We start from the raw sequence: 22164 nt of genomic DNA on the forward strand, positions 1-22164 counted from the left end.
TCATGGTTAGTTTAATAAAGTTTTAATTGTTAATAACTTATTTTTAAAAAAAAATTAATTTGTACTTTATTTATTTTTTTATATTTAAATAAAATATATTTTAATTTTGAACTTTGACCCTAACCATAATAGATAAATGTGCCCAATATGAATCATCATCAGCACCAGTATCCTAATCATCAACAACAAACTGGCCAACAATTGTTAACACCGCATACACTGTACCACTACACTACATCTAACGGTGCCCGAGGTATCCGGCGTTTATCGATGATTATACCCGGCCAACGATTAGACCAATACGGTCCGGGTGTCTATCTGAGCTCAATGGACCCGAGCCAATACTATCGGCGCGAAATAGTGGACAGCATTCACGGTCAGCGATCGGGACGTCATAATTCGGCCGACGAGTGTGTCGTAGTCTATACGAATCAATTGGACCCGAACCGACTCAGACCAGTCAAACAGGATCTGTTTGTATATTCGGGTACAATCCCGGTGTCGCCACAAATGGTCATCGATAAGCCCCGGTGCCTGAGGCCTGGCAATCAAGTTGGTGGTGGAGCTCAACAGCAATGGCCTGGATCGACAACCTATGCTTCTCAACAGTTTAGCACCTTTAGTCCCGCACCTGCTCAGGGATATCCTCCTCCTCCTCCTCCTCCACCACAATCTGTACCATATGTTCCGTCGTATAATCCAATGAGCACTGGCCAGCCTCAACAATGGCCAGCACATGGAGCTTATCCATACCCTAGACATATGACACCTGCACCGCCACCACCACCATATCAGGTCAACAACAACAACCCGGGGCCAACTATTTACAGTACTGGACAGCAACAAACTACAGGTGCGCCACCACCACGACCACCAATGCATCAGCAGCAGCAGCAGCAGTCAATGCCACCGTATACTGGCTCAGGTATACCAATGCCCCAACCATTTCCAGGCAATGGTCAACCAATACCGTCACAACAATATACTGGCACTGGTTTTCCTCAACAGCATCGGCAGCAACAACAATATACTGGCCATCAAACAGGCTATCAACAAAGTCAACTGAGTCCACAATATGAAAATACTAGTCAACAACAACAACAACAAACTACAGGTGCCCAATCATCGGGGTTTGATGAACAGAGACAACCCAGTCAACAATATCAAAATGGACAAGCTACAAATATGTAAAAAAAATTTTTAAAAAAAAGGTCAACTATTATATTAATATATTATGAATTAATAAAATAATAAAAAAAAATTTATATTATAATTAAAATTTCATATATTTGTAATTTAAAAAAAATAAATAAATATTTTTTGTTGTTGTTTTATGCTAAGCTTTTAATTGTTGACTACATTTTTGTTATCAATGTAATTATTTATTATTTAAATATAAATTATTATTATCTAATAATAAAAAAAATCTAAATTATTGACTATTTTACTGACACTAACCTATTAACTGACTATAAATAAATATTATTAATAAAATTGATTTAAAAATTCAATTTCTAAAAAAAAATAATTATAAGACTGTAAATTAATAATTAATTATTTATATTATAATTAAGAAATTATAGTTTATTATATTTAGATTATGAAAGTAAAGTATTTATTTTGATAACTTGAATAAATTTATATTTACTAATTAGTGTATTTGTAAAAATTATAATTATTACAATTCAATGTTATGTATATAAAAATAATAAAAACACAATTTACAGTAATTAATTAAACAATAAAATATATTTTTTAATAATTTTGTTAAATGTAATTAAGTTATGAACAAACAAACATAAATAATTTATGTTAGTATATTATTTTTTATAATTTTTATTTTACTACTAATTATTATATGTTTATAAAAAAAATTAAACAAAAATTATTTATAATTATAACTTTATTTAGCAAAACCGTTAATAAATATAATTATTACAATATTATAGTTATTATAAATATATAATATTATTATTTACAATATTTACAAAAAAAATATTATTAAACATTAATAAACTATTTTATATTTAATTTTTAATTTATGATAATAGTTTTCTTAATTTAAAAATTAATTTTTTCTTTTAAGGAAAATCATAATACAGTACACAAATAATTATATATATATTATAATTAAGAAATTTAATTTTTTTAATAAATAAGACTGAATTTCTCTTTTTAAAAATGTAATATATTTTATTTTTTTGAGATAATATAAAAGTTAATTTCTAAAAAAATAACAATGATATTATTTTTAATTTTATTTTTTTTTTGGGTATAACATATCTGTATTTTTTCTAAAATTTCAATTTATATAATAATCTGTATATAAAAAATATTTGCAACAAAAACATTGGCGACATAGCTCCTAGGAATTTATTTAAAAACTTTAAAAATATAATTAATTATTAAAAAATATTTGTACTTACAGTTTTAATTAAATATTTAAATTAAATTCATTTTTATAGAAAAAAGATTTATATTTATATTACATTATTATTTTTATGGTTATATTGTTATTTATATTTATTGTTATTTATATTTATAAAAAAATATATGTTTGAAATTATTTAACAATAAAAAAATCTAAAAAAATAAAAAGTTGATTATAAAACTGTAATATATTACATACATATAATAGTTAATATATTAAAAATAAATAATTAACAAATTATGATGCAAAGTATTAGATGATTATATTTTTATAATATTAGACAAAAATTCAAGTACTATAACATAGCAATGAATCAAAAAAAAATAATGCACCAAGGTTTTTTATAAGATAAATAAAAACAAATAAAAAAGTTTCAAATATATTTTTTTTATAATTAATATTAACATAAAATATAATAAAATTCAGGTTTTCAATACATAATGATGAAGTTTGATAAGTTTGTAAATATTTAAAAAAATAATAATTATAATTATATTGGTTGTTAAAAATTAATTTTCAATAATAATAATAATATAATTATACTAAATATTACTTTTAATATTATTTATTGTATTAATATAATAATTTTATTAATTAGGATAATATGTATTAGGGTATTGTTGATATGGATTATTATTATTATTATTATTATTATTATATGGGTTATACATATTTTGTTGTGGATATGCCATATTAGGTGGTGGTTGTGGTGGTGGCGGCATATTAGGTGATTGATTAGTATATGATGGTGGTGGTGGTGGTGGCTGTCCATATTGAAAAGGAGGTGGATAGTTGTTGCCATAAGGCATCATTGGCACATAGGGCTGTCCACCAATAAATTGTATGGCAGTAGGAGGTGGTGGAGGATAGTATGGCATATATGGTAGCTGTTGTTGTTGGCCATACATTTGATACGGTGGGTGCTGCTGCTGCTGTTGACTACCCGGCCGTGGTTTCATACAACGTGGCTTATCCATAACATCCGGTTGCTGTACGGTTATAGTTGTATCGTAGTAGTACAGGTCATATTTACCTTGACGGGTAAACTGGTGCAATTGGCTACTGTCCAGTTGGCCACTGGCAACCTGTACTACATTATCGACACAATTGATCGGACACTTGCCATCAAAAATATCTTGTTTGATATCGTCACGATTAAATTGGCCGGGCTCCATCGATGATAGTAGTACACCATTGGCTGCCTGTCCCGTTATACGACCCGGTAGTATCTTTTTGTTGTTTTTGATGGCCTGGGCGTCGGCAGTGCAAACATAGTGGTACAGTGTTTTGGGTACAGTCTCCTTGGATTAAATATATTTAATTAAATTAATTAATTATCAAGATATTTTTTTGTAGCATATACAATATAAATTAATGCCACAAAAATAATATCTTGATAATTATTTGATATTGATAAACTTGAACTTGATAAAATTATTTATTAAATTATTTTTAAATAACTAAAAAAAATAACAAAAAAATATACTGTAGTAGAAATTACTAATTAAAAAAAATAATTTATAATATTAATACTATTAGATTATTATTATTATTATTATTTAAAAAAATTATTTATTATATTATTATATTAATATCATTTTGATAACTATTAAAGTTATTATATACTAATGGTATATATCAGGCGTTATCAAATGATTTTACGGTCCCTTATTTTGAAAACATAATTACTGACCAAGATAAAAAACAAAAAAATTATAATACACAAATTTAATAATCTTTTTTTGTGTAATATTAAATAAAATATACTACTTAATTAAAATAAATATGTAACAGTTTATTTGAGCTAGATCAAATATATTATAATAAACCATAGGCTTCGACAGTGCATTTTAATCAAAAGTAATCAGAAATCACTTGAGTGATAACCGCTGGTATATATTATATATATAAATTTTATAAATATAATAAAATTTACCATGTTAGTCACTGGTTGAACACCACTATATGTAACGGTTGACTGGGATTTACTTTTTTTCTGGCGCTGAGGTTTATCATGTATATCACTGGGCGATACACTGACATCATCCTCGTACCGATAGATATCCTGATTGGCTCTGGTAGTTACCCGGTGTAGTTTAGTTTTAACCAGTTTATCCGTATAGATAAATACTACCCAATCGGCATAGTTAGTACGGCTACCGGAGCCGTAATTATTTTGTACAATTTCATTGCGATAGTAGCTATACGGATCCATTGATGTCATATAGACACCCGGTCCAAATGCACCGCTAGTACCCGACTTTTTTATATGACCGGCCAGCCGTATACCTTTAGCACCGGCACTGGTAGTGTAGTGGTATAGTATTGATGGCACCGTTGTTGTTGCTGATGATGATGATGATGATGATGTCTACAATATAATAATTTTATTTTAAAAATAAACAATTTAAAATAATAAAAAAACAATCATTATAATAATTACCATTGTAATTGAATTTATTAATTAATTGAAAAAAATTAACTAATCAACTAATAAACTAAATTAAAATTAAATTAACATAATTTTTATTAATAAGTTATAAAATATAATAAAAATTTTAATATTTTATTTTTCTTAAACATCCCACTTGAATGTTGTTATGTATAGTAATACAAGTATTTAATTGATAATTCAAAAATCAAAAAACATTTATTATTTTCAATGATAACATTTTCACTGTATTTTATTTGTATATATAAAAAGTTTTAAATGATTATACATTAATACTAATGATTCAATGCATATATATAAAGTACATTACAATCAAACATATTTTATTTAAACATAAAGTAATTAAAAATATTAAGACTGTATTACATTATCAGAAATTGGAAAAAATAAATTATTTATATATCATATAGTATTACAGTATTATTAATATTATAAAATTTTTTTGATAAAATTACATCATATGATTATATAGACATAAAAAAATAATAGTGTAAACTACAGTATATTTATTATATTATTTATTATATATAAATAGTTATCTAATCAGTTTGTTTTTTGAATTATCTACATTATTATCATTATAATAATTATTTATAATAAAAATATTCAACAAATTTAATAATTTCTACGAAAATTGTAACTACAAAAAATTAATTATTATTAATTATTGTAAATGATTTTAATAATAATAATAATATAAAAATTGATAATTTAAGGAAAGTATTATATTTTATTTATACTACTAGTAATAATGTTATAGTTGAAAAATTGATATATATATATTTTTTTTTTTAAATGTTTACAATAACCTTAATGATAAAAAACAAGTACTTATAATACATTAATACAAATAAATTTATAATTAGTTATGTTATAAACTTAATAATTGAATATTAAAACAATTATAATTTATTATACTATATTTTTAAAAAAAATAATAATAATTTTTTTTATCTATTTTTATAGACAATATCTAATAATTTAATATTAGAAAAATATGATATATAATAAATTTTTTCATATAATCTTTTAAATAGTATTATATTTATTTTATGTATTATCTTATAATATGAAGTTTCAAATTATTAATACTGTATTTAGAAAAAAAATTATTATTAATATTTAAAAAATTTCATGTTTTTAATAACCTTATCATATCATATCATTAAAAGTATCATAAATTTATAAGATTATTAAATATTTTCTGTATTTTTAAGTAATTATTTTTATAAAAATTTTTTTTAGTTAATTGTTAAAAAAATAAAAATGATTATTATTTTTTAGTTGGTTTAGCACAACGAGGCTTATCCATGACATTGTTTGGCTGAACTGGTAATACGCCTCCATTGTAATAAAATAAATCCGATTTCCACGGGCACCGTTCAAACATAAACAATTTGTTAATGTCGATCAATTGGTTAACCGATACCACCACAACAACATTGTCGGCACAGTTAGCCGGACATTGGTCATCATAGATATCCTGTAGGATTTCCTTACGATAGTATCGGTTGGGATTCATTGACGAAAGTAGTATACCATTGCCGATGATGACTCCTGACGACTGTCCCGATATACTAGACGGCAGTATCTGTTTGTTGTTTCTGATGGTCTGGGCGTCGGCAGTACAAACATAATGATACAGTTTGTCGGGTACGGTCTATAATAATAATAATAATAATAATTGTTTTAAATAACTATATAAGCCATCAATATATACAGTATATACCATATTAGCCACTGGTTTGATAGCTGTATAAGATATAGTGATTGTCGACGACTTTGGCTTGTTTTTAACACTACCGGTCTTCAAGCACCGGGGCTTATCATGTATATCCCCAGCCGATACCTGTATGTCGCCATCGTATCGATAGATATCCTGATTGGCACCGGTAGTCACACAGTGTAGCTTATTTTTGCTTAGTCTATCAGTTTTTACGTAGACTACCCAATCGGCATGATTATTACGGCTAATACCGGTGCCGTAATTATTATCGACAATTTCGTTACGATAGTATCGATGGGGATTCAATGCGGTCATATAGACACCCGATCCAAAACTACCGCTACTGACTGACTGTTTGATATAACCTGACTGTCTGATACCTTGGGCACCGGCACTGGTAGTGTAATGGTATAGTACGGTCGGCACCGATGTCGGTGTTGTTGTTAGCGATGAACTCTACAATAAGTTTATATATATATATAAAATATATTTTTTTAATCAATTAAAAAAATTACCATTATAATTATTAATTAACTATCTAAATCAAATAATTTATATTGATATAAATATTTTTTTTTTGTAAAATATTAATACTAAAAAATGGCGTTTAATATGACTATGAGATAAAACTTTAAGCTAGATGATTTAATATTATTTAATTTTCAACTTTATGTTAAAAATTTATAATATTTTTGTATTTGTTGTTGTTAAGTTTAAAATATTTACTAATAGTTTATTCAAATTAATAGATTTAAATTAATAATTTTATTTTTTTAGGATTCTGATTTATTTTATTTTGTATAATATTTAATTATTTAAGTTATTTAAATAAAATAATTTTATAAATTATATATTTTATTATTTATATTTTATAAAAATGTAAATAAAAAAAATTATATTAATTAATAAAAAACAATAATCATAAACTATTAAATATTAAATTTTTTAAATAGATTTTAGATATTTTAAATTATTGAAACAATAATTATATAACAAAAAATAAATTAATTAAAAGCTAAATAATGCATCTGGGTTGTGATAAATTATAAATCTCTAATAAATAATATAAAATATTTATATATATTGATACATATAAGTTACAATAAATTATATATAATTTATGATATTAAGTAAAATTAATAAAATTAAAAAAATATATGTGCAGTTATTGCATAATAAAAAATATGTGCAGTTATTGCATAATAAAAAAATGGAAAATTTTTTTATAAAGTTATTAATTAAAAAAATAAACATAAAATAATATATTAGTTTTATTTTGTCGCTGATTTGTTCAAAACCCTTTAATATAGAAATTATTGAAATATATTTTTTTTAAATAAAAATAAATAATGAATGAATTATCGCAAATAAATAGATATTATTCAAACCGATCGGTACTTATCACTGGTGGTACCGGTTTTGTTGGCAAAGTTTTATGCGAGAAACTGATCCGATCGTGTCTTCAGCTGAAAACTATTTATCTATTGTTGAGACCAACCGGTAATCAATCGGCTAATGACAGACTGAATAAAGAAATTATTAATTCAAAAATATTTTCATTGAATAACAACCAGTATTTCAATAATGTTAACAATCGGTTGAAATTGGTTGCCATCGCCGGTGATATTAGTCAACCAGGTCTAGGATTATCTGATAATGATAGACGGGTTATCATCGATGAAGTATCGGTTGTATTTCATTTGGCCGCTTCAATCAAATTTATGGGACCTATTGATTGTTTTATCAGACAAAACGTTTTGGGTACCAATGAATTGATGCGATTGTGCGAAAAACTAACAAAATTAGAGGTATATATATAAAATTAATTAATTAAATTATCTTTATATTATAATTAGGGTTTTTTAAATAATAATGTTCCCTACCCTCTACATATTTTCCTATAAAAAAAAGTTCATATATATCCCACTGGGAATTCCCAGTGAAATCTATTTCCTAGTGCTGCTATCACCTATCAACCCTCCCCCCCATAATCAAAACATTTTTGTTATTATATATATATATATATATTGTTGTTGAATACAAATGTTATTTTAAAACTATTTTTGTAATAGTATAATAATATTAATTTTTGAAATTTTTGGATTTAAAATCTATTTTTGTTGTTGTTGTTGTGTATTTCAATTAAATTTTATTTGATAATAATGATAAATGATAATATTTTTCAATTTTGGTATTATTTATAGTAATAATAATAATATAAATTATATTTTCCCTTCTAATGGGAGGGAAAATAAGTATTTTTACCTATTTTTCCGGGAAAAATTGGAGAAATTTTTTTTATTAGGGAACTTCCCTCCCATTACAAACCCCTAACTATAATCTACTATTAATTACTGTATATTTGATTTAATTTTTGTATATAAAAAAACAGGCAGTTATTTATGTATCGACAGCTTATAGTAACTGCAATATGAAAGTTATCGGCGAAAGTGTCTACAAATTAAAACACACCGCTTCGGACATAATCGCCGCCATCGATGGCTCAATCGGTGATCAAAGTTATGGCTTATCCGCCACCAGTAAGACATCGACGGCGCCGGTGCCGTCCGACATGACTGACCTAATGGACGACAGGCCTAATCCCTATACGTTTAGCAAAGCTATTGCCGAAAATCTCATAACTGAACAGTACTCGCATTTGCCGGTTGTCATCGTTAGGCCATCTATTGTAACGTCAGCTTTCAAAGAGCCGATTCCTGGTATATATATATATATAACAAAAATTTATATAATTTTTTTTTTGATAATAATAATAATAATAATAAATATATCTATTATTTGTTTTTAGGTTGGATTGATAATCATAATGGTATTATTGGCATAATATTTTTGGCAGCAATTGGTATTGTACGCAATTGTCAATGTAATAAAAATTAAAAATTTTCAATATATTTAAAAAATAAAATTATTTAATTAATATTTTAATAATAACTTTCTTTCTCTCTCTCTCTCTCTCTCTCTAGTTTTGATAGATGGAAAAAGTGATATAATTCCTGGTTAGTATAGAAACTATAATTTAAAAAAAACTAAATAATTAAAATCAGTATAATTTATATTATTATCAGATAAAAAAATAATGATAACAATTTTTTTTAATAAAAAAAATATTTTTAAATATTTTAATATACATTTTTTTTAGTCGACATATTAACTAATAGTTTAGTTGTAATTGGATGGCATACGGCTAGTAATGCCAATGATGATGATCATCGATATCGGGTCATCAATTTGGCCAGCGGTCAACTGAATCCGATAACATGGCGCCAGTTATGCGGCTATCTATTGCCGTCGATATGTTCGGCGCCGTCCATACGTATGCTTAGGCCAGCCGTCAACATAATGTCTAAACCAATTGTTTGCCGCTTAGATCGCCTTAAATATCAATTAAATTGTTTCCTATCGGAAACACTATTTGCTTATTGTATTGATTTTATACAGTCGTCGATAGCTATGATCAATGGCATCGGCATCGGTAGCGGTAGCGCCGGTAGTAAATTGTCACTGATTAGATTAGTTAGAAAATTACATTCATCTGTAAATATTTATAAATATTTTCTAACCAATGAATGGATATTTCAAACGGATAACTATCCATCAATTTATAGCCAACTGTCCCCTGAAGATCAACTAATATATTATTCAGATATTAGACAAATAGTTTGGAAACAATATATGCATTGTCTATACATTGGTATTCGTCGATATCTACTCAATGAATCCGATAGTACTATAGACAGTGCCCGCAAACGGGCATTGATTATAACAATAGGTTATTATACAGTATTAACTATTTTATGTATAATATTTTTTTATACACTATATAGTTGTTATAATTTATTTTTTTGATTAATTTAATTGTTAAAAATTTTCTTTGTTAGTTAATAATTATTGTTATTATTTTATATAGTTTATATAATTAATATTATTTAAATTGTTATTATTCTAATTGTTTATTATAATCATTATTATTATTGTTATTACTAATTATAAAATTTATCTAGATTATTTTCTATTAATATTGTATTGTTATAATACCCAGGTGCCTACAGGTGCTGGACTATAATAAAGTTAATTAAATTAGTATTTTATTTTTAAAAATGTTTTTAAAAAAAAATATTATTAATAAATAGACAGTCGATTGATTGCTAATATTAATGATAATTATTTGTAAGTAATTTTGCTACTGTATTACTAATATATTTATACAAAAAAAAACTGTAATACTTGATAAAAAAAATCATATTAAATGATTTTTTATTATTTTATTTATAGATTAGCAGCGCCTTACAGCAACAAACAATAATAATTATATAATAATAATATTATTTATATAATAATAATATTTTTTAAAAGAAAAATTGTCTAATTTTATTTTTATTAAATGATAATATACAAAAAAGGTTTATTTAAAAAAATAAATATTTATTTAATGTTTATTTAATATTATGAATTTGTCTTCAATATATAAATGCAAAAATAATTTTAATGTAATGATCTAAATTGTAAAATAACTAATCAATGATTAATTTTAATAGTTAAGTCATTTAATATTATATTTAAAAAAAATAAATTTACAGTTTATTTTATTTTAAAAATATTTTTTTAATGTTGTAATGTTTGCATTGCATGTAATAAAAATATATATTAATTATATGAATTCACAATTGATTAATATATAATAATTTTTTTATTATTAACTATTTCTTAAAATAAGTAAATGTATTATAAAATAAATATTGAATAATATTTAGTGTGTCGTTATTTTCAAAAAAAAAAAATAAATAGATAATAATTGATAACTTCTATACAGTAGAATCAATAGTATATTAATAATATTTAACAATATTTTTAAAAAAAACTGTAAATTTACAAAAATTATAGTATTAAATCATTTATGAAATAATTAATTTAATATTATTAGTATAAATACGAATTCTCTTTAAAAAAAAATTTTGTATTTATTTTAGTAATTATTATAATCATGCAAAGTTATCTATGTTATTATACAGTATAATAAATACTATTAATATTAATATAAAAAAACAATAATTTAAATATATTTATTTATATTGTTTCAATAAATTATGTTTTTACTAAAAATAAATAAAGTATTTTATTTAATGTTACTATTGTAAATTAAATTAAATTAAATAAAAATTAATTATATCTTTTTTATTATTAATAATAATAATTTATATTTTAAAAATTTTATATTATTAGTAATTATAATATATATAAATATTATTATTAAAAAAAATATTATTATAAAAAACGCTATCTTAATAAATTAAATATATATATATATATATATATATATATATATATATATATATAATTTACACACAATTCTATTATTGCATTACACTATCATAAATCTATGAAAAAAAATTTGATAAAATATTATATCTATAAATACTGTTTGTAATTTGTAAGTAAATGTTGTATCATTAATAAATAAAAAATAATCTAATCTTAAAGGCAATTTGAAAAAATAATTTATATATATATACACACACAAATATACTAAACATTTTATTATACTTTAGATTGCATTATCGTAAATAAAAAATTATGTTTTTATAAATATATTACTTATAAATATAATAAAATCACTGTATATGTATTGCATTTCTACATTTTATTATAATATTAAATTGTTTTGTAATTATATTAACATTGAAAACATAATAATAATAATATACTGAAAATAATATTGAATATTATTATAAAATATTTATTGTATAGTTAAATATATGTAGTTTTTATAAAAATAAATAAAAACATCAATTTTTTTGGTATTTATATTATTTGATTACTGACTAATATATTATTGAATATTATTATAGATTTTTAATTCAAAAATCATCATGGTAAGTGTAACTGATAAAAAACTATTTATTAATAACTTAAATTTAAAAATATATATATATATATATTTACAATTTTATGTTTAACTAGCTAAAATTAATTTATATAATTTTATTTAGATTGCTAAATTTTCTAACTATATATTTTTTAATACTATAATACAGATTAATATGTATCATCATCAGCACCAGTATCCTAATTATCAACAAACTGGCCAACAATTGTCAATTACACCGCAAACACTGTACCACTACACCACATCTAACGGTGCCCAATGTATACGTAGTTCATCGATGATTGTACCGGGCAAACGGTCCGACCAGTACGGCCAGGTAGGTGTCTATCTGAGCTCAATGGATCCGAGCCAACACTTTCGGCCCGAAATAGTCGATAGCATTCACGGTCAGCGATCGGGACGTCATAATTCGGCCGACGAGTGTGTGGTAGTCTATACGAATCAATTGGATCCGAACCGACTCAGACCAGTCAAACAGGATCTGTATGTATATTCGGGTACAATCCCGGTGTCTCCTCAGATGGTCATCGATAAGCCCCGTTGTGTGAGGGCTGGCAATCAGTTTGGTGGACGAGGTAGCGGTGGTGTCCGACCACAGCAATGGCCAGTACAGACACCACTACCTTCAATGGGAACCACCTATGCTCCTCCTCCTCCTCCACCACAGTATAACAATTTTGGTGCACCTGCTCAGGGATATCCTCCTCCACCTCCACAACAATCGGTACCATATGCGCCACCATATAATCCCAGTAGTGCTGGCCACCTCCCGCCAGGACCAGCAACACCCGGTGCTTATCCATATCCTCAACATACGACACCTCCGCCACCATATCAAGCAAACTCAAACAACAACTCTATGCCTAATTATAGTAGTGGACAGCAAACTACTGGTGCGCCACCACCACCACCACCACTACCATCAGTGCAATCAATTTATCAGCCGTCGCAGTCAATACAACCGTATTCGGGAATCGGTATACAAATGCCGCAACCATTTTCAGGAGGCAATGGTCAACAACTACCTGGTCAACCAATACCGTCGCAACAATATACTGGCACAGGTAGTCCTCAACCGTATCAACCACAACAACAACAACAATATACTGGCCATCAAACAGGTTATCGACAAAGTCAACCAAACTCACTGTACTCACAAACAACTGGCCACTACCACCATCACCACCAACAACCACAACAACAACAACAAACTACAGGTGCCCCATCATCAGGGTTTGAACAAAGCCAACCCAGTCAACAATACCAAACTGGTCAAACTCATAATAGATAGAAATCACAAAAGGGATGGGGAGGGGAGGGAGGGTATGGGTCAAATATATTATATAAGTTATTGACAAAAATTGTTAGATTATTATAAATTTCAAAAAATAAAAAATGTTTTATTATCAATAATTAAATTTCTAGTTTTATTATATTAATGTTAAAAATATTTATATATTTGTTTGTTTGTTTATTATCTAATAATTTAGTTGTAAAAATAATTGATAAAAATTTATTTTGTATAAATTAATACTATAAAAATTTACAATGTTTTTTTTCTATGTTATATTGTTGTTTAATAAATTATATTTATTTAAATCTTATTTAAATAAAAAAATTATAAGACAATTATTTAATAATTATAATTATATCTTTTTATAGCTAAAATTGTAATTTTTTTAAAATAAAATTGTTGTTATAATTATAAATGATTTTTTTTTGATAAATTAATATTTATTTAATTAATATATTTATTAATTTATAATTATTACCCAATAATATATTGTATACTTTTAGTAAACATCATATATAATATAATAATAATCTATATGATAGACTATATGATAATATATATATATATGATATATATATATTATTTACTAAAATAATGTGTTTTTGAAATTAATTTTTTGAAAAAGTTAAATATTTTTATTTCTCAATAATACTATAAATTAATAACTAAAAGTTAGTACTTGTCGTTAATCTATTAATATTTTTCGATTAATATTTTAATAAATTAATAAAATTAATAAAAAATTAGTTACAGTATTTTAAAAAATAAATTAAAAAATAAATTAAACAAAAAGATAGGTTTTTAACAAATAGTGTGATTTTTAATTAGATTATAATAATAATTATTTAAACAATTTTTTTTTTATTTATAAACAATTATAGATTTTTTTATAAAAATATTTTTATTTATTTGAAATACTAATTATGAATAAATGATAAATTACTTAAAAACTATAAATGTGATTTTTAAAATTAATTATTTAGATTTTATATTAATTTTATTTTGAAAATTTTATTAATTATATTTTTTAAAAATAATATGTCAACTAGTAGTTCAACATAATATTTATTTAAAATATATTTTATAAATTTTTTTAAATAATATATATGACAATAGTTTTTATATTATAATAAGTGTGTAACTAATTTTTAGTTTATCAAGATAACAAATTATATTAGAGACAAAAATATATATTACTTTAGTTTTATTTAGTAATTTTTTTCTTAAATATTAGAAAATAATTAGTAATAAAATTTTTTTTATATGTACTGTATTTACAGTTAATTTAACATATATTTAATAGAATTATTTATTATTATTAATATTTATTTTGTGAATTGCAAAATATTTTTTTTGATTGTAAAAATAATATAATAAAATCTATCTATTATGTATTATTTCGAAATTATTATATAGTTACAAAGTTATAAGTGTAATATGAGTTAACAAAATATAAATTAATTTCTGAAAAAAAAATTATAATTCACCATGATTATATATTTATTAGTTGAGACTAGTAAATACAAATTGAGATATTATATAGATAATAATTTAATTTATGTAATTAATTATTTGTAATTAAAAACTATTAAATAAAAGTTATAGAGTAGGATTTTACACACACACACACACACACACACACACACACACACACACATAAAACTTCAAATAAATAAATTTAGTTTTACAATGGATATCATAATATCATATTTATTATTGATATTTAATTATAAACTATTGACTACACTACTATTTGTTTAACTAGTTTACAAACTAATCAAATTTTATTATATACATTATTTTTGTCTACCACCTGGACCATTTCCATTGCCTATAATTGGTAATTTATTATGTAAGTTAGTTTTTTTTTGGTCAACTAACCAATAAATCATTTAGTTAAATTGATATTTAAGGTCTATTAATTAATTAATTTATATATATATATACTGCATATAATAAAAATTGTATTATTTATATATTATATATATATATAGTGTTTAATAATAAATTACATATAAACGACACATTCAGCAACTTTGTTGACAAATATGGACCCGTTTTTACGGTATATTTTTCAAATATGCCGCAAATATTTATTGCCGATTTAGACATTGCCAGACATGTATTCAATGGACCGGATGTTGCCGGCAGACCAAAAACTTATCTCGGTAATAAATTTTTTTATATTGTTTTTAATTTAATATACAACAACAAAAAATATATAAATAAATTATTTAGTTTGTAGAATTAAATGTAGTTTAATTTTATTTATTTATTTATTAAATTTACTAGTTTTATTTTTTTTACAAAAAAACAAATTCAGCCAGCACCTTTTCAATAGATAATGTACAGCCAGTTGCATTATCCGATTTCAATAATTCATGGAAACAACGTAGAAGTATTGAACATATGTGTACAGTGTATGTATTATACATATATATATATATTATAAATAAAATAAAATAAATAATAGTAATCTATTTTAAAAAAAACAAATTGATTAGAAATATGTCAAAATCGGATAATTTTGAAAAAATAATTGCCAATTGTGTCGATAAAACAATTGAATCAATGCTTGCAAGCGATGGTCCCGATAAATCTATAATGACATTGGATTACATTTATTTGATGTTTTTTAATATATTAAACTCCAGTTTAATTGGAAAAACGTAAAAATATTATTTATTTTTTTTAACAAAAAATTAATTTAAGCTAATAGATGTAAAATTATATAATAATAACAATTCTATTGTTTATAATTTATTTTTATAGATACACTTCCGATGACTTGATATTCAAAAAAATCAAGTATTTGTTACGAGATTTTAGCGTTGATTCGGGTAATCGTGTATTTTTATGGCAAATTTGTCCATTAGTCCAATGGATTGACTATAGATTAGTTAGAAAACATAATCAACTGTTTGCCGAATGTCGGTCATTGATTACCGACCAACTGGTCGATCGCTATGCTAATGGTGGCGACTATAGTAACGATAGTATTAATTTTCTTAACAATAATGATGACGATTATGATGATGCTAACCACGACGATATAATTTGCGATACACTGATCAGGGAGTATAGTAAGGGCAGACATCGGCGGTCAATAGTCAAGACATCGACGACAACTGAATTTCAAGCAAATACCGATTCACTGATACAGTCGTCGATGTTTAGTCTGATAGTCGGCGGAGTCAACTCATCGCAACTGGTCTTTCAATGGCTGCTACTATTGTTAGCCTATTATCCCGTTAGTCAACAAAGATTACGATCGGAAATTAGCCGCGAAATTGGCGACCGTTTGGCCAGACATCCAGATAGACATCGGTGTCATTATGTAATGGCATTTATAGCCGAAACGTTGAGATTTCGAAATCCGGCCACTTTTGGTGCACCACATAAAACTGTCCGTAAAACAAAAATCGGTAAATTATTTATGTATTATATATATATATATATATATATATATATATATATATATATATATATATATATATATATATTGTATATAAATAAAATAAAATTATAATAATAATAATAATATTTAATCAACTATTATAATTAATCAATATTTAATATATATTATATATATACGGTATTAATTAATTAAGTTTAATTAGATTTTATATTAATTAGTTTATAAATAATTTAATTTTTATAATAATAACAATAATAATATTCACGTTATTATTACAACAGTATTTATACTTACATTCATACAATAATCATCTAATTATTATTATTATTATAACAGTAGTATATTTAATATTTAGTTTTTAGAGAAAGAGAGAGAGAGAGAGAGAGAGAGAGAGAGAGACAGAGAGAGAGAGAGAGAGTAAAAAACTAATTTTTCTATATTTTATTAATTCATTTAATTAAATACCTAAAATCTAATTTTCTAGATAAATGGACAGTACCCAGTGGTTCGGTAGTTAATTTTTTTCAAACATATGTATTACTTGATGACAAACATTTTCCAAACGGCTCGGATTTTATACCCGACCGTTTTCTGGACAGTGATGGCCATTATCTAACAAATCCATCGCATCCGTCATTCATACCCTTTGGTGTGGGACGTCGTCAATGTTTGGGCATCAAGTATGCCATCGCCGAAATGTTTTTAGTTTTGGTCCGATTTCTACAATCGACTCAAGATTATGATATTGTTTTGGACAGTCATAATGGTATACAACCCAATCCTATGGTTGTCGGTACTGTTAATCCAAATGATTTTACTATTATATTGAAATCTAAATAAATTATAAGAAACAGTTTATTATTATTATTTTTTAAAAAAAAATTAATCAAGATAAATATTTTATATTCATAGTTTTTTGTTTTCTTTTTTAATAAATAAGTAAATATATTTAGTTAATATTTAGTTATATATATATATAACTATTTGTACATTTAACTAAATAAATTTATAAATAAATTGTTATGTTACTATTATTAGAAATTTTATTAACTTATTTATGATTATGATTTATGATACTAAATTATGATTTTTTACATATATTATTATTTTTACTTTAATTATAAAAATTAAGTAATAATCATATGAAATTAATTATATACAACAACATTTTTAATGATTAATAAATAAAAATTTTGTTATAAACAAATTATCTTAAATAAAATTTAATTATACGAAAAATATATTAATAAACTAAATAATATTGGAAATTATGGTTTAAATTTTTAATTAATTAAAAAAACATGAATCCATATTTAACTCAATTTTTAGATATTATTAAATTTTATAACAATACTATGTATTATAAAATATAAGTTTCATATCTTTTATTCATTTAAATTATTGAAAAACATTAAACTAAATAAATAATTAAAAAAATTGTTAATTTTTATTATCTTATAAATTTTATTTTGAAATAATTTAACAAATTAAAATTTTAATTGTATAAATCAATTAAAAATAGCTAAAATACTTTATTAAAAATATATTTTTATTGTGAATACATTATAATAAATTAAAATATAATTATACAAATAATTATTAATTGATAACTAATAATTATTTAAAAATTTAATTTATCTAAAATTATTTATTATTGACCCTATATAATAATAGCAAAAGCTTTCTAAATAATAATTAATTTACTAATAAATTTTAATAATTGTTAATATCAGTAAAATAAATTTAAGTTATTTTTTTAATATATTATATTATTTTTATTTTTTAAAAACTTTTTAAAAATAAAATAATAATAATAAACTGTTTCTTATAATTTATTTAGATTTCAATATAATAGTAAAATCATTTGGATTAACAGTACCGACAACCATAGGATTGGGTTGTATACCATTATGACTGTCCAAAACAATATCATAATCTTGAGTCGATTGTAGAAATCGGACCAAAACTAAAAACATTTCGGCGATGGCATACTTGATGCCCAAACATTGACGACGTCCCACACCAAAGGGTATGAATGACGGATGCGATGGATTTGTTAGATAATGGCCATCACTATCGATAAAACGGTCGGGAAGGAAGTCAGAGCCATTTGGAAAATGTTTGTCTTCAAGTAAAACATATGATTGAAAAAAATTAACTACCGTACCACTGGGTACTGTCCATTTATCTAAAAAATAGATTTTAGGTAATTAAGTTAATTAATTAATTAAAAATTAATTGAAAAATCTATATAAAAATATCGAAAAATTAGTTATTCTCTCTCTCTCTCTCTAAAAAATAAAGATTAAATATAATAATGTTATAATAATACCATGAATCTTATTATTGTTATTATTATAAAAATTAAATTATATAAAAAATTAAATTATATAAAAAATTAAATTATATAAAAAATTAAATTATATAAAAACTTAAATTATAAAAAAAACTTAATTAATTTAACTACAATATATATATCTAAGACCGGATCTCAGTTCGCGCCAAAAAATAAATTTTATTTAATAAACTTCACAGAAAAAATTTCCATATAATACCAGTTGAGAATGCTAGAAAGCATTTCCATAAGAACTCATAATCCGAATTAAAAATTAATTAAAATCAAATGATTCAGTATGACATAATAAACTATACTTTATTAATATATTATATAAAATAACTCAAATAAATTATTATATTTAATCAAAATTTAGCTTAATTTAAAAAGTATTAATTCAACCTTCATTTTTCTATTTTCTTTAAGATATAAAAATTTGTATGCTAATTCCATATCACTTATTTTGGGTAATTTAGCCGCCATTTTATATATGTTCCTAAATATATATCTTATTTTTGAAGCTTTATTCAAATTTATACTTTAAACATTATTTTAAATTTTTTTGTACGTTGACCGCCATTTTCAGAATTTTCAATAATTGCAATTATTGACATCACATATATATATAAATTAAAAACTATTAAATATTGTATATTTGCTTGAAATTGTTCACTTATATTGCACATATAATTTTTACATTTATTGTCATAATATTAGTTATCAATAATTTTTAATAAATTGCAATCATTTGTTGTAATATTTTATTCACATCTATTAAAATAACTTATTAAACAAATTTATAATTAATTAAATTTATATTCAATGTGTTGTTTGAAATGGCGATCACTTTTATGGCACATATTTTTTGTGTGTATCTTATATTTAAATTATATATAAGATTAGAGCAAATAAAATAACATATAAGTGTGAAAAATCCTGTGACTGATATATATATATATTAAATGTCAACAAATAATAATAAGATGATTATTATTATAAAAACTAAATTTATATATATATAAAGTTATATAAAATAATTATTTACCAATTTTTGTTTCTCGCAATGTATTATGTGGTGCACCAAAAGCGGCCGGATTTCTAAATCTCAACGTTTCGGCTATAAATGCCATCACATAATGACACCGATGTCTATCTGTATGTCTGGGCAATCGGTCGCCAATTTTGCGGCTAATTTCCGATCGTAATCTTTGTTGACTAACGGGATAATAGGCTAACAATAGTAGCAGCCATTGAAAGACCAGTTGCGATGAGTTGACTCCGCCGACTATCAGACTAAACATCGACGACTGTATCAGTGAATCGGTATTTGCTTGTAATTGTGTTGTTGTTCGCAAATTGTGGTCAGTTTGAATTGAATTAGTTTTAGACCGCCGATACCTGCCCTTACTATACTCCCTGACCAGTGTATCGCAAATAATACCCTCGTGGTTACCGTCGTCATCATCATTATTGCTAAGAAAACAATTACTATCGTTACTATAGTCGCCAACAAAATGATTATAACGATCGACCAGTTGGTCGGCAATCAATGACCGACATTCGGCAAACAGTTGATAATGTTTTCTAACTAATCTATAGTCAATCCATTGGATTAATGGGAAACCTTGCCATAAAGCTATACGATTACCCGAATTGGCATTAAAATCCCGCAACAAATACTTGATTTTTTTGAATATTAAATCATCGAAAGTGTATCTAATATATATATATATCATATAAATAATTATAAACAATAGAATTATTAATATATAATTGTTATAAATATATTAGATTAAATTAATTTTCATTAAAAAAATAAATAAATAATATTTTACGTTTTTCCAATTAAACTGGAGTTTAATATATTAAAAAACATCAAATAAATGTAATCCAATGGCATTATAGATTTGTCCGGACCCTCACTAACAAGCATTGATTCAATTGTTTTGTCGACACAATTGACAATTATTTTTTCAAAGTTATCCGATTTTGACATATTTCTAATTATAATTTTTTTTTAAAAAAAAGTATATTACTATTATTTATTTTATTTTATTTAAAAAAAATTAATTTATATGTCTAATACATACACTGTACACATATGTTCAATACTTCTACGTTGTTTCCATGAATCATTATAATCGGATAATGCAACTGGCTGTATATTATCTATTGAAAATGCACTGGCTGAAATTTTATTTTTTTTAAAACTAAAATTAAATACACATTTTGTACATGTTTTTTTGGTGGTATTGTGTACAAATATAATAATTAATTTTTTTTAAATATAAGAAAAAATAAATAAATTAAATAAAAATAATTACTGAGATAAAGGTTTGGTCTGCCGGCAACATCCGGTCCATTGAATACATGTCTGGCAATGTCTAAATTGGCGATAAATATTTGCGGTTTATTTGAAAAATATATAGTAATAACGGGTCCATATTTGTGAAAATATTTGCTGGCCAAATCATTTACATGTAATTTACTTTTGAGCACTATTTTTATAAATAGTATAATTTTATAAATAGTATAATTTTATAAATAGTATAATTTTATAAATAGTATAATTTTATAATTACCGGTAATTATATATTGTATTT

The 22164-nt window shown here is 23.9% G+C and overlaps 4 protein-coding genes across 4 annotated transcripts; 1 reads left to right on the top strand and 3 right to left on the bottom strand.

Annotated features, from left to right (window-relative positions):
- Positions 1–3021: 3021 nt before the first annotated feature.
- LOC128951549 (protein shank-like) lies at positions 3022–4886 on the bottom strand. The gene is made up of 3 exons (XM_054296795.1): positions 4875–4886; positions 4368–4802; positions 3022–3732 (listed from the first exon to the last, which is right to left on the bottom strand). Exons 1-3 carry the CDS (start codon positions 4875–4877, stop codon positions 3022–3024), a joined length of 1149 nt encoding a protein of 382 aa, XP_054152770.1. The 5' UTR covers positions 4878–4886.
- Positions 4887–6150: 1264 nt separating this feature from the next.
- On the bottom strand, positions 6151–7044 carry LOC128952353 (uncharacterized). The gene is made up of 2 exons (XM_054297737.1): positions 6613–7044; positions 6151–6543 (listed from the first exon to the last, which is right to left on the bottom strand). Exons 1-2 carry the CDS (start codon positions 6922–6924, stop codon positions 6157–6159), a joined length of 699 nt encoding a protein of 232 aa, XP_054153712.1. The 5' UTR covers positions 6925–7044; the 3' UTR covers positions 6151–6156.
- Positions 7045–15888: 8844 nt separating this feature from the next.
- Positions 15889–17990, top strand: LOC128951550 (steroid 17-alpha-hydroxylase/17,20 lyase-like). Its single transcript, XM_054296796.1, has 5 exons — positions 15889–15976; positions 16132–16228; positions 16581–17233; positions 17711–17937; positions 17985–17990. The coding sequence occupies exons 1-5, from the start codon at positions 15889–15891 to the stop codon at positions 17988–17990; spliced, it is 1071 nt and encodes a 356-aa protein (XP_054152771.1).
- A 479-nt stretch (positions 17991–18469) lies between these two features.
- LOC128951551 (steroid 17-alpha-hydroxylase/17,20 lyase-like) lies at positions 18470–21557 on the bottom strand. Its single transcript, XM_054296798.1, has 4 exons — positions 21436–21557; positions 20607–21277; positions 19106–19414; positions 18470–18477 (listed from the first exon to the last, which is right to left on the bottom strand). Exons 1-4 carry the CDS (start codon positions 21555–21557, stop codon positions 18470–18472), a joined length of 1110 nt encoding a protein of 369 aa, XP_054152773.1.
- Positions 21558–22164: the final 607 nt, after the last annotated feature.

This window comes from Oppia nitens, unplaced genomic scaffold, assembly GCF_028296485.1.
Source record: "Oppia nitens isolate AA-2021 unplaced genomic scaffold, nextdenovo-longstitch-racon4-pilon3 scaffold1_pilon_pilon_pilon, whole genome shotgun sequence".
Lineage (NCBI taxonomy): Eukaryota > Metazoa > Arthropoda > Arachnida > Sarcoptiformes > Oppiidae > Oppia > Oppia nitens.

What these genes read in the sequence shown, in the direction of transcription:
- LOC128951551 (XM_054296798.1), bottom strand. Translation starts at nt 21,557, where the DNA reads ATGTCAAAATCGGATAACTTTGAAAAAATAATTGTCAATTGTGTCGAC. An exon ending in TTGGATTACATTTATTTGAT is followed by an intron (nt 21,278 to 21,435) that starts GTTTTTTAATAT and finishes TATATATATTAG; the next exon opens with ATACACTTTCGATGATTTAA. An exon ending in ATTGCGAGAAACAAAAATTG is followed by an intron (nt 19,415 to 20,606) that starts GTAAATAATTAT and finishes TCTATTTTTTAG; the next exon opens with ATAAATGGACAGTACCCAGT.
- LOC128952353 (XM_054297737.1), bottom strand. Translation starts at nt 6,924, where the DNA reads ATGACCGCATTGAATCCCCATCGATACTATCGTAACGAAATTGTCGAT. An exon ending in TCAAACCAGTGGCTAATATG is followed by an intron (nt 6,544 to 6,612) that starts GTATATACTGTA and finishes TTATTATTATAG; the next exon opens with ACCGTACCCGACAAACTGTA.
- LOC128951550 (XM_054296796.1), top strand. Translation starts at nt 15,889, where the DNA reads ATGCCGCAAATATTTATTGCCGATTTAGACATTGCCAGACATGTATTC. An exon ending in CAGACCAAAAACTTATCTCG is followed by an intron (nt 15,977 to 16,131) that starts GTAATAAATTTT and finishes AAACAAATTCAG; the next exon opens with CCAGCACCTTTTCAATAGAT. An exon ending in ATTGAACATATGTGTACAGT is followed by an intron (nt 16,229 to 16,580) that starts GTATGTATTATA and finishes TTATTTTTATAG; the next exon opens with ATACACTTCCGATGACTTGA.
- LOC128951549 (XM_054296795.1), bottom strand. An exon ending in TTCAACCAGTGACTAACATG is followed by an intron (nt 3,733 to 4,367) that starts GTAAATTTTATT and finishes ATTTAATCCAAG; the next exon opens with GAGACTGTACCCAAAACACT.